The following is a 12001-nucleotide window of genomic DNA, read 5'->3' on the forward strand; positions in this document are numbered from 1 at the left end:
GGTCCATAAGGACAGAAACTAGATCAGCTCTGTTTATCCATTTTCTCAGTGCCTAGAATGATGAGGAGTTCATTGTAGACTTCACATATTCACTGTATGACTGAAGACTTAGGACCTTCTTGTCTGTACAGCATCTGACAAGTCATTAAACCTCTCCATCCTGATGTTTCCTCTATACCATGAACAAGGTAGGAAACCTGACTTAAAATAAAAACTTGAATTAAAAAAAAATCAATTTAAGAAAATGAAAGGGTATCTTCAACAGATGTTGAATGTCTAATCAAGAATAATCAGAAGAAGGAGGGAGGAGGGGTTGGTGGAGGAGAGAGAAGTTTGGTAAGCTCTCACCTAACAGGCATAATGTAGGAATACAGGACACAGCTCCTGGGTGAAAGGTTCAACCACAACTTGGACTTCACCTAACATACCCAAACTATATAACCTAATGTATGTACCTTTATATTAATCAAAAATAAAAAAAAAAAAGAATAACCTGTGAAAGTACTTGGTAGCATTTCTAGAAAGACAATTCTTTAAATTTTATTTCATTTTATTTTATTTTGAGACAGTGTCTCACTGTCACACTGGGTAGAGTGCCTTGGCATCATAGCTCACAGCAACCTCAAACTCTTGGGCTTGAGCAATCCTCTTGCCTCAGTCCCCCGTGTACCTGGGACTATAGGTGCCTGCCACTACACCTGACTAGTTTTTCTATTTTTAGTAAAGGTCTTACTCTTGCTCAGGCTGATTGGGAACTCTTGAGCTCAAGCAGTCCACTCACCTTGGCCTCCTAGGGTGCTAAGATTACAGGCATGAGCCACTGCACCCAGCTTATAAAGACAATTTAAATAGAACCTGAGTGATTTTCTGTGATTTTATAATTGGATGAAAAGTAACTTCCCTTTGAGCAAGAAAATACCGTAATTTTAAATGTATACTGAATATACCGTTCAAAGACAATGTTAAAACAAGTAAGATTTTAATATTTCTTTTTAAAGAAATTCTTTCATAAGATTTCTTTTACATTTTACTATAGTCACTAGATCTATTTTTATATATTAATTATCAGTTGTGATAATTCCAGGTTTTATGTAAATTTACTATCAGTTACCAACAGCAATGGCATCATGATTGCAACAGGCCCCTACAGCACAGTGATCGTAAGTACAGAACTGCAGCTCGATGGCAATGTAGCTTCTTGCCCTAACTCTGCTCCCATAACGCTCCCTATATATCAGTTCTGTCATATATAAGATGTGGATGAAGATGACAATGCTCATTTCATAGGGCCGTTATTAGAATTAAAGGACTTAATGTTATCTATTATTTCCTTAAATCTGGGCTATTCTTTTCATAGCTCTCTCCCAATCATCATCATAAGTAAATTTGAAGGTCCATTTTGAATTTAAATTTCTAAAAGGGAGGCAAGACCAGCCCCGATAAACGTTTTATCCACCAAAACAACTTCTGCTGAGTAGACAACTATTGCAGGTTTGTTGATTTTCTAATAAATTTGTGAGATGGCTGGGACTGGTGAGTTACCAGGTCCAGTAAGCCTATATTTAAGAATGCAGAATTCTGAAGAAACACTTTGGATGGCCCAAATTTGTCAGTCTTTATTAAACCTACGACTAGCCCTTTATAGAATATGGGGCAGTAATGGTTAGTCTTAAACTCCACAAAGAGCAGGATAGGAGTTATCTGAACATAAACTTAGTATTCAGGCCAGGCTACAGCTGACCTGATCAACTCCATTTTTCACAGGCTTCTACCCAGAGTTCAAAACAAAAAATAAACTTATAGACAACCTGTAAGGAAAAGAGTCAAGAAATGTCCCCCCATTCTCAAGTGTGCTGAGTTACCCATTTAAAATATGTAGCATAGCACCTTGCCTCTCTCTGGTAGTTAAAAATGAGCAAGTATAGGTAAGAAATCGGTTTATGATTTACACTAAAGTAGCTCATATGTGTAATGATTTGAGAGAAAGAGAGAGAATTTAAATAGTGTAGGCTATTTTGCTTTCCTTCCCCTGAGTGTCCATGAACCAGGAGATGTGCGTAAATTTGCTAGTCCCTTAGCCTGCCTTAGTTCCTCCCTGCTCTTAGGTGAGCATGCTGCTCAGCTGAGCATTATCCTAGTATACAAAAGCCTGCATTTTCTTACAACAAACCTAATCACAAGCCAAATGTGTCTTCTGAAAGTCAACCTCAATTACAGAAACGGAGGAAATGTCCTCAATTAGGAAAACCTGGCTATTCATGGAAAATTAGCACAAACTATGATGCACCCTTCAGTTCTTTTCAAAAGTAATTTTGACAATAAGTAATTTTCATATTTCATCTGAACCTCAAAACCGGACTTCACATAAGAGGTAACTACACTGTACTCTATTCATTTGAAGGATGAAAAAGCTCTGGATTGGTTTGAGGAATTGGAGATTCTAGTCCCAGCTCTACTAGTAACTAGCTGTGATCGTGGAAAAGTGACCCTAACTCTCTGAAAGTCAACTGGCAGGAGGTTCAGATGGTTTCCAAGTTGCCTAACACATTTAACCTTCTATGAATCCATCTCTGAACACTTATTTTGTAATTTATTAGCTGTTAAGTCTGGTTAATACTGGTTAACTACAAACCAGTTTGTTATCCAATGGTAACTAATACAAATTATCTCAAAGTATTACCAAGGTTATTCAATACTAACACATTGACTGGGGAATCTGATATCTTTCTTCTCCAGAAAGTGAAAAAACTAAATCCTTACTTGAAGACATCTATTTTCCTAATACTAAAAAGATAAACAGCAATGTAACAAATTAAAGGACAATATTGGAATTATGTGTAAATTAAAACTAGTTGTTAGAAAATATAGTTTTAAGCCTGTATGCTGGAAAATGGTTTAAAATGAAGTAAACTGTTGTGTCAATAAAATGCAAATATAGGGAAAATACAAAGAATGTTTACTCTGACTAAAATGTTTAAATTCACTAGCTTTAGCTTAAAAACATTGCATGAGATATTTTTATTCCTTTTTCTACCACTACATTTTACAAACACACATACCCCCACCCATCCCTGCCCTCATTCTTATGCTTTATTGCAGTGGTTTGCAAATCTGGATGCATATTAGAATTACACGGGAAGCTTAAAGGTTTAAAAAAAAAATTCTGATGAGCAGGCTTTCCAAGAACAACTCAATCAAAATCTCTAACAGTGAAACATAGGCATCAGAATTTTGAAAAAATTCTTCAGATGATTCTAACATGCAGTCACACTTCAGCTTTCAGATATCAGTTGTGAGATAGGAGGTTGCAGAGGAAGCTTTTTTGTTTGATGTTGAAATGATGAGTAGACTTGAACAACTTTTTGTATTTTTAAAAATAAAAAACATTTTTAAACTTCTAATAGCCTCAATTCACTCATTAAAACCTACAGATGTATTTATAACAATATAGCACAATAGTTACCTAAATAAAACATGGTTTTACTAAATTAACTTCTCTAATTCTTTTGAAGTCCCATGACATACAGATGCTCAATCATTGTGTTTCTAAAAGGTGACAGCACATATGTCCTGGAAATCTGTACATCATTAAGTGTACAAGATCACAACTTAAGTATTTAACTTGTGATGCTGCCTTAAACATGAATTCTAGTATTTATAACTATAATTTCATTGTTAATAAAAAAAGATAAGACAGCAAAGTGTACATCAACTATAGCAGAACTCTTTACTAAGTGAATGAAAACAGTAAGATTTAAGAAAGGACACCTTTAGAGTCACCTTGGAATGCTGAGGAGGTAGTCTAAGGTGACACTCAGCTCGTCCATACTTGTCTGTTCAAGGCATAATGGAATTGTCAGAATGAGGCCACTTCGTCTGTCTTTTCCTCCTATAAAGAAAGAACAGATTAACTTAACATGTAGTAGATATTGAGGCATCACTTCAATTATGTTTGAATCCAATGTTACTAAAACTATTAACAGGTTTAAGACATAATTTTAAAAATATCTAATGCTACTTATAAACTGTAAATGTATATAATAGTATGCCAAAATTATAGAAAATATAGAAAAAAATAAAGGAAAAGACTTCATTCATGAAATCTTCACCCAAAGTAGCAATTATTGTTTTCATTAATTTTCTTCCATTTAGTTTGCTTCTTATTGTAATCAATTCATCAAACATTTATCAAGTGCCTGGCACAATAAGCAAGAAAAATAAATTTCCAGTCAACTTAGGAAGAAAAAGAAGTCATAAGTCATAACTTAATAACATATTAAGTCATAAGAAATAACAGTATGAAATATAATACTTTATTTGCTAACTTGTATAATGTATATTATAAAATATTATAAAAAATTATTTAAAAATGGTAAAAGCTGCAGTGAGCAAAGTCTCATTAAGAAGTTAAGTCTTAAGAATAGAATAGAATTTGTAAACCAAGTCAGAAAAGCATTCTGATGAGAAATGATCTGAGTTAATTCACAAAGGTCAGAAAGGCATATGTTGTTCATAAAGCAACAAAGATAAAGTCCTTGCCAGCTGAGAAGACCTCATGGGATCTAGATATCAAAGCCTGAGAGCCAGATGGTGGAACACACACCCAATATACGCTCAAGTCCCCTTCAGTTTGTCTTAAGGGTTAAAATGAGACTTTTGGGTATTTTTATACACACATAGCATCATTGGAAGCTTCTTACAGGCTTGACTTGACTAAAGCCCCAATATTCTGACCCAACTGACATTTTATCGCAATTCTAGATGTTTAAAAACCAGAAAATACTGAAGGAAACAATTCTACAAGATTTCCAGAAATCTATTACTAAAAACAGAAAGGTATAAAATGAAAATAGGACTATTAGGGACATGAATGAAATTCATGACATGCTAATCATAAACATATTTCTTTTTCTTTCTTTTTTTTTATTAAATCATAGCTGTGTACATTGATATGATCATGGGGCATCATTCACTAGCTTCACAGACCATTTACCAAGTTTCACATATACCCTTGTAAGATGCACCGCTGGTGTAATCCCACCAATCCCCTTCCCTCTACCCACCTCACCCTCCCTCCCCTCCCTTTCCCTATTCTTAGATTGAACTGGGTTATAGCTTTCATGTGAAAACCCTAAATTAATTTCATAGTAGGGCTGAGTACATTGGGTACTTTTTCTTCCATTCTTGAGATACTTTACTAAGAAGAATATTTTCCAGCTCCATCCAGGTAAACATGAAAGAGGTAAAGTCTCCATCTTTCTTTAAGGCTGCATAATATTCCATGGTGTACATGTACCACAATTTATTAATCCATTTGTGGATCGATGGGCACTTGGGGTTCTTCCATGACTTAGCAATTATGAATTGGGCTGCAATAAACATTCTAGTACAAATATCTTTGTTATGATGTGCTTTTTGGTCTTCTGGGTATATGCCCAGTAGAAGGATTACAGGATTGAATGGCAGATCTATTTATCAAAAGTACTTTGAGATACCATCTAACTTCAGTGAGACTAGCCTATATCACAAAATCCCAAGACCAGAGATGTTGGCGCGGATGTGGAGAAAAGGGAACACTTTTGCACTGCTGGTGGGAATGCAAATTAATACATTCCTTTTGGAAAGAGATATGGAGAACACTTAGAGATCTAAAAAAATAAACAAATTTCTGTCCCTCATTAGATTAACCATACATATTACCATACTAATCAAGCTCTTTATTTAACATTAATAAATGGCAATTTCAGATGGTTCAACTTAATAATGACTTCAACTACATATTTTCTTGTTTAGAATCAAATAGTTTTTAGATGGTATATCCTGATTAATTCTGTTGGTTTGAAAAGATTTTATCATTAAAAATGTTTGAAAAGTACTGGCTTTAATAATCAATGGTCAAGAGAGGAAGTTAAGAGGGATGGGCTAAGAGATCTTTTATTTACTTCTCAAAATTGCTAAGCTTTACACATTAAACCAAACCTACAAGAAGGTTAACACCTGAACTGGGGCACTCTGACCTACGGCAGAATTGTATGTAGAGGACAGCTTTAATATTCAGGATTACATTTAACTCCATGCCCTCAGCAATCACCAGTGTAAAAGTATAAGAGGGGCAAAAGCCTAGAGGAAAAACAAATATGGTCAACAAGGTCAAATGCAGCACAGAGACAAGTGTCACAGAATGCAAAACTGTCTACGATAAAGATTATTCCACTATTGACAACAGTGTGGGAAAACGGACATTTTCATACACTGTTGGGAGAAACAGAAATTGAAACATCCTTTCCTGGCTTTGATATAAAGGTAATATTGGCTTCATGGAACATGTTGGGGAGGATTCTTTCTTTCTCAATGTTATGGAATAATTTTTGCAGTACAGGTTCAAGTTCCTCTTTGTTGGTATGGTAAAATTCGGGTGTAAAACGTATGGTCTGGGCCTTTTTAACTTGGTTGGAAGATTTTTTTTATTGCTGCTTCAATTCGGTGTTTGATATTGGTCTGGTCAGGAGTTCTATTTCTTTCTGATTGAGCCTCTGGAGGTTGTGTGTTTTCAAGAATTTGTCTATTTCCTCCACATTTTCACATTTATAGGCATAGAGATTTTTATAGTATTCTGAAATGATGTTTTGTATGTCCATGTTATCAGTCGTGACTTCCCCTTTTTCATTTTTAATTGAGCTTATTAGAGTCCCTTTTTTTTCTGTTTCTAGTTCACCTAGCAAGAGGCTTCTTAATTATTTATTTTCAAAGAAACAGTATTTTGCTCCATTGAGCTTCTGGATAGTTTTGTTTTCTTTCTTCCTTTCTTTTCTTTCTTTTTTTTTTTTTGTAGAGAAAGAGTTTCACTTTATGGCCCTCGGTAAAGTGCCGTAGTGTCACGCAGCTCATAGTAAGCTCCAGTTCGTGGGCTTAGGTGACTCTCTTGCCTCAGCCTCCCAAGTAGCTGGAACTACAGGCGCCTACCACAACGCCTGGCTATTTTTCTGTTGCAGTTTGGCCAGGGCCAGATTTGAACCCACCACCTTCAGTATATGGGGCCAGTGCCCTACTCAATGAACCATAGGCGCCACCCTTCTGTATAGTTTTTTGTTCTCAATTTCACATAGTTCTGCTCTGGTCTTGGTTATTTCTTTTCTTCTGCTGGGTTTGGGAATGCTTTGCTCTTCCTTTTCAATTCCTTGAGACAATTCTTTAGATTGTTGATTTGTGATCTTTCCATCTTTTGGATGTAGGCGTTTAAGAGAATGGCTACACTGGCTTTCTTTTGGTTTTCAATTGCATGAAATACTGTTTTCCAATCTTTCACCTTCAGTCTGAATGACTCCTTATGGGCTAGATATATTTCCTGGAGACAGAAAATAACTTGATCTGTGTTTTCTTATCCATTCAGCGAGACTATGTCTCTTCAGTGGGGAATTCGAGTCATTCAGATTTATTGAAAGCATAAGTATGTGTGGTAGATTTTTATTGATTCTACGTGTAGACGTTACTGCTTTGTTTTACCTCTGGAGCCGCTGTGGTATCTCAGCTCTGGAACTTAGCTTTAGGTGATCCTACACTGGTAGGTGTCTGTTGTGCTATTTCTACACTGCAGGTCTCAGTACTTCCTGGAGGGATGGTCTGCTCTTCACAGACCATCACAGACAATCACAGATTCCCTCAGTGATTGCTTATCTGAGAAGGTCTTTATTTCTTCCTCATACAGAAAACTTAGTTTTCCAGTATATAAGATTCTAGGCTGGCCAATATTCTGTTTTAGAAAACTGAGGATGGGTTCCTAGTCCTCCTAGCTTGTAGAGTTTCATTTGAGAGATCTGCACTCAGTCTGCTGGTATCCCACTGTAGGCCACCCATGGTTTTCACCTTGCTGCCGGTAGTGTGGCCTCCATTGTGTTTACCTTGGCGAGCCTAATGACGTATCATAGTGACTGCCCCTATACAATCAATCTCCCAGGGGTCCTCTGTGCTTCTTGCACCTGGATATCTAGATTTCAGAAAAGGCCAGGGAAATTTTCCACAGTCCTTTGGATAAATTACAGGCCAATATCCCTTATGAATACAGAAGCAAACATTTTCAGTAAAATTTTAGCAAACTGAATCCAGTAACACATCAAAAAAAAAAAAAATTCACCAAGACTGAGTGGGCTTCATCTCAGAGATGCAAGGATGGTTCAACATATGCAAATGTAGGGTTCATGAAGGGCAGAGCAATCGGAAGCCAGCTTTCCACAGAGGCTCTCGTCCAGAAGGAGACTTAAAGAACAGAAATTTAGCAAGTAACATGGTGGATCAGAGCTGCACCAAAAGAGAAGGTTGAAGAATGCACATCTACCTCACTGAGGTGAGCTGCGACCCCAAGGATACAAACAAAAGGTACAAAATCCATCACCAAGTGGATGGGAGTGCCCTCCCCCATGAGAACGGCTTGGAGTGCCCCACAAAAAATCGAGCAGAGTTCAAAGGTCGTCCCACTACACTCCATGGGAGAGACCCTCTAAAAACTGGACCTACCTCCCCTACTAGGGTGCCACGGCATTCTCCTGCCAGGCATAAAACAGTATATATTCTCTTTTTTCTTTTTTTTGTAGAGACAGAGTCTCACTGTACCGCCCTTGGGTAGAGTGCTGTGGCGTCACATGGCTCACAGCAACCTCTAACTCTTGGGCTTACACGATTCTTTTGCCTCAGCCTCCAGAGCAGCTGGGACTACAGGTGCGCGCCACAACGCCCGGCTATTTTTCTGTTGCAGTTTGGCTGGGGCTGGGTCTGAACCCGCCACCCTCGGCATATGGGGCTGGCGCCCTACTCACTGAGCCACGGCACCGCCCAATAGTATATATTCTCTACCTGCAATTCTGAGCTACCAGCACTCCCCTCCACTCTCACTCTGAGGTCTGGAGGCCTGTTCCACAGGAGTCTAGATTATTTCTCGAGGGGTGTGGACAGGGCCTAGACTGCAGCTGGTCAGTGCTGACTCTGCAGCACAGGAGTGAGGAGAGGATGGTCGGCTGAGGGGGAACCACACTGGAGAGGCGGTGCCCTGAGGCGCAGAACAGCAGCCATCTTTTGGCAACAATAGGGCTAACTCCTGGATATTCTGAAGCCACACAACCTGTCTCCCTGGGCAACCAGAGGAGGTCGGGCATCTACTCAGGTGGCAACCACCACAGAACAGATCTGGGACAGAAACACAGGCTTCATGAGTAAAGGATTTGCCTGAGGTGGTACCACCCTGGGTGGAGCACGGAGACTAGAAACGCACGCACAGAGCAGGGAAGTTCCCAGGACAGGGCTGACCCAGAGGACCGCTTTACTGAGCCTAAGATGCATCTGGCCCTCAGGGGATTGTCAGCCTATAGACAAAGGAAGACAGGTAGCTAGAACTGACAGCTAACCGAATACAAACCTGTAGGAGCAAAGACAGGGCCTGAGGCAAAGGCTCTGGGAACTCAAAACAGCTTCTCTTCTGCAGGGGAATTTAGCAGGGACAGAAACAAATCCCTGCAAAGTTGTTCTGTTCTGTTCTGACAATAACATCAATCAGGGGTGGGGCTAGAACTGAGTGAACACACCCCAACCTTCATCAAGCACCCAAGGTTGTCAGGCCTCACCTCCCCTGCTAGATAGAGGCAGAGCGCAGCGGCCTGGCTGAGCAGAAATAGATTTTCTTGTGATTCAGGCAGGTGCAAACCCCTGGAGTATCTGTTTACTACAGGCAACTGGGTCACAGCCCTGCAGGGCTATCAGTGACTGGGTGTGACAGAGGTGCAAAGTGGGGAAGGAGGCATCAACCTTCCCAGACTGATCTATTTGCTGGGTGGGTCCTCCTGACTCCACGGAGCACCAGAGCAAGCGACCAGAGTTGTCACCAGACCCCAGCGATCCAGCTGCCAGAGACCTTTTAAACTCTGCCACCTGAGACAGGTGCTGACTGAGACAATTGATTTGGACCTTTTGAACTGAGCCAATCGCCTGAGGACTATATAGGTGGTGCCCTGAGTGTATGGCTACAGGAAGGCTTGATTTTCCTTTTCCAATTGTTGCCTGTGGGGGGGGGTGACTTAATTGCTGGTATTTCTCCACAGCTGAGACTTCAACCCAGACTAACTGTTTCACTAGGGTCGAAGAGAGACCAGCTTCTCGTCAGCCCATGGAACATACTCCAAAATCGATCATATCTTAGTTCACAAGTCTAACCTCAATAAATTTAAAGGAATAGAAATTATTCCTTGCATCTTCTCGGACCACCATGGAATAAAAGTTGAACTCAGTAACAACAGGAATCTGCATACTCATACAAAAACATGGAAGTTAAATAACCTTATGCTGAATGATAGCTGGGTCAGAGATGAGAATAAGAAGGAAACTGCCAAATTTTTGGAACAAAACAACAATGATGACATGAATTATCAGAACCTCTGGGATACGGCAAAGGCAGTCCTAAGAGGGAAATTTATAGCACTGCAAGCCTTCCTCAAGAGAACGGAAAGAGAGGAAGTTAACAACTTAATGGGACAGCTCAAGAAACTGGAAAAGGAAGAACATTCCAACCCCAAACCCAGTAGAAGAAAAGAAATAACCAAAATTAGAGCAGAATTAAATGAAATTGAATACAAAAGAATTATAGAACAGATCAATAAATCAAAAAGTTGGGTTTTTGAAAAGGTCAACAAAATAGATAAACCTTTGGCTAACCTAACCAGGAAAAAAAGAGTAAAATCTCTAATCTCATCAATCAGAAACAACAATGACAAACTAACAACAGACTCCTCAGAAATTCAAAAAATCCTTAATGAATATTACAAGAAACTTTATTCTCAGAAATATGAAAATCTGAAGGAAATTGACCAATACTTGGAAGCACATCACCTTCCAAGACTTAGCCAGAATCAAGTGGAAAGTTTGAACAGGCCCATATCAAGTTCTGAAATAGCACCAACCATACAAAACCTCCCTAGAAAGAAAAGACTGGGACCAGATGGCTTCACACCAGAATTCTACCAAACCTTTAGAGAGGAATTAGTACCTATATTCCTCAACCTGTTCCAAACTGTAGAAAAAGAAGGAAGACTACCCAACACGTTCTATGAAGCAAACATCACCCTGATCCCCAAACCAGGAAAAGACCCAACAAGAAAAGAAAACAAAAAATATTCAACAAGATCCTAACAAACAGAATCCAGCAACACATCAAACAAATTATACATCATGACCAAGTCGGTTTTATCCCAGGGTCTCAAGGCTGGTTCAATATCCATAAATCTATAAGTATAATTCAGCACATAAACAAATTAAAAAACAAAGACCATATGATTCTCTCAATTGATGCAGAAAAAGCTTTTGATAATATACAGCATCCCTTCATGATCAGAACACTTAAGAAAATCGGTATAGAAGGGACATTTCTTAAACTGATAGAGGCCATCTACAGCAAACCCACAGCCAATATCGGATGGAATGGAGTTAAATTGAAATCATTTCCACTCAGATCAGGAACCAGACAAGGCTGCCCATTGTCTCCACTGCTCTTTAACATTGTAATGGAAGTTTTAGCCACCACAATTAGGGAAGAAAAGGCGATCAAGGGTATCCATACAGGGTCAGAAGAGATCAAACTTTTGCTCTTCACAGATGATATGATTGTATATCTGGAAAACACCAGGGATTCTAGTACCAAACTCTTAGAAGTGATCAAGGAATACAGCAGCGTCTCAGCTTACAAAATCAACATTCATAAATTGGTAGCCTTTATATATACCAACAATAGTCAAGCTGAAAAAACAGTTCAGGATTCTATTCCATTCACGGTAGTGCCAAAGAAGATGAAATATTTTGGAGTTTATCTAACAAAGGACGTGAAAGATCTCTATAAAGAGAACCATGAAACTCTAAGAAAAGAAATACCTGAAAATGTTAACAAATGGAAAAACATACCATGCTCATGGCTGGGAAGAATCAACATTGTTAAAATGTCCATACTACCCAAAGCAATGTATAATTT

The 12001-nt window shown here is 38.8% G+C and overlaps 1 protein-coding gene across 6 annotated transcripts in view; it reads right to left on the bottom strand.

The window, feature by feature from the left end:
* The window catches only part of SESTD1 (SEC14 and spectrin domain containing 1), a 134446-nt gene that overhangs the window by 66630 nt on the left and 55815 nt on the right, over positions 1 to 12001 (bottom strand). For 5 of the 6 annotated variants that reach the window (XM_053597673.1, XM_053597672.1, XM_053597674.1 and 2 more), the window contains one exon: positions 3781 to 3889. In XM_053597673.1, coding sequence (XP_053453648.1) covers positions 3781 to 3889 — 109 coding nt within the window. Of the gene's footprint in view, positions 1 to 3768; positions 3890 to 12001 lie in introns of those variants that run through there. The other variant, XM_053597676.1, reaches the window with a different exon arrangement.

This window comes from Nycticebus coucang, chromosome 7 (assembly GCF_027406575.1).
Source record: "Nycticebus coucang isolate mNycCou1 chromosome 7, mNycCou1.pri, whole genome shotgun sequence".
Taxonomy (NCBI): domain Eukaryota; kingdom Metazoa; phylum Chordata; class Mammalia; order Primates; family Lorisidae; genus Nycticebus; species Nycticebus coucang.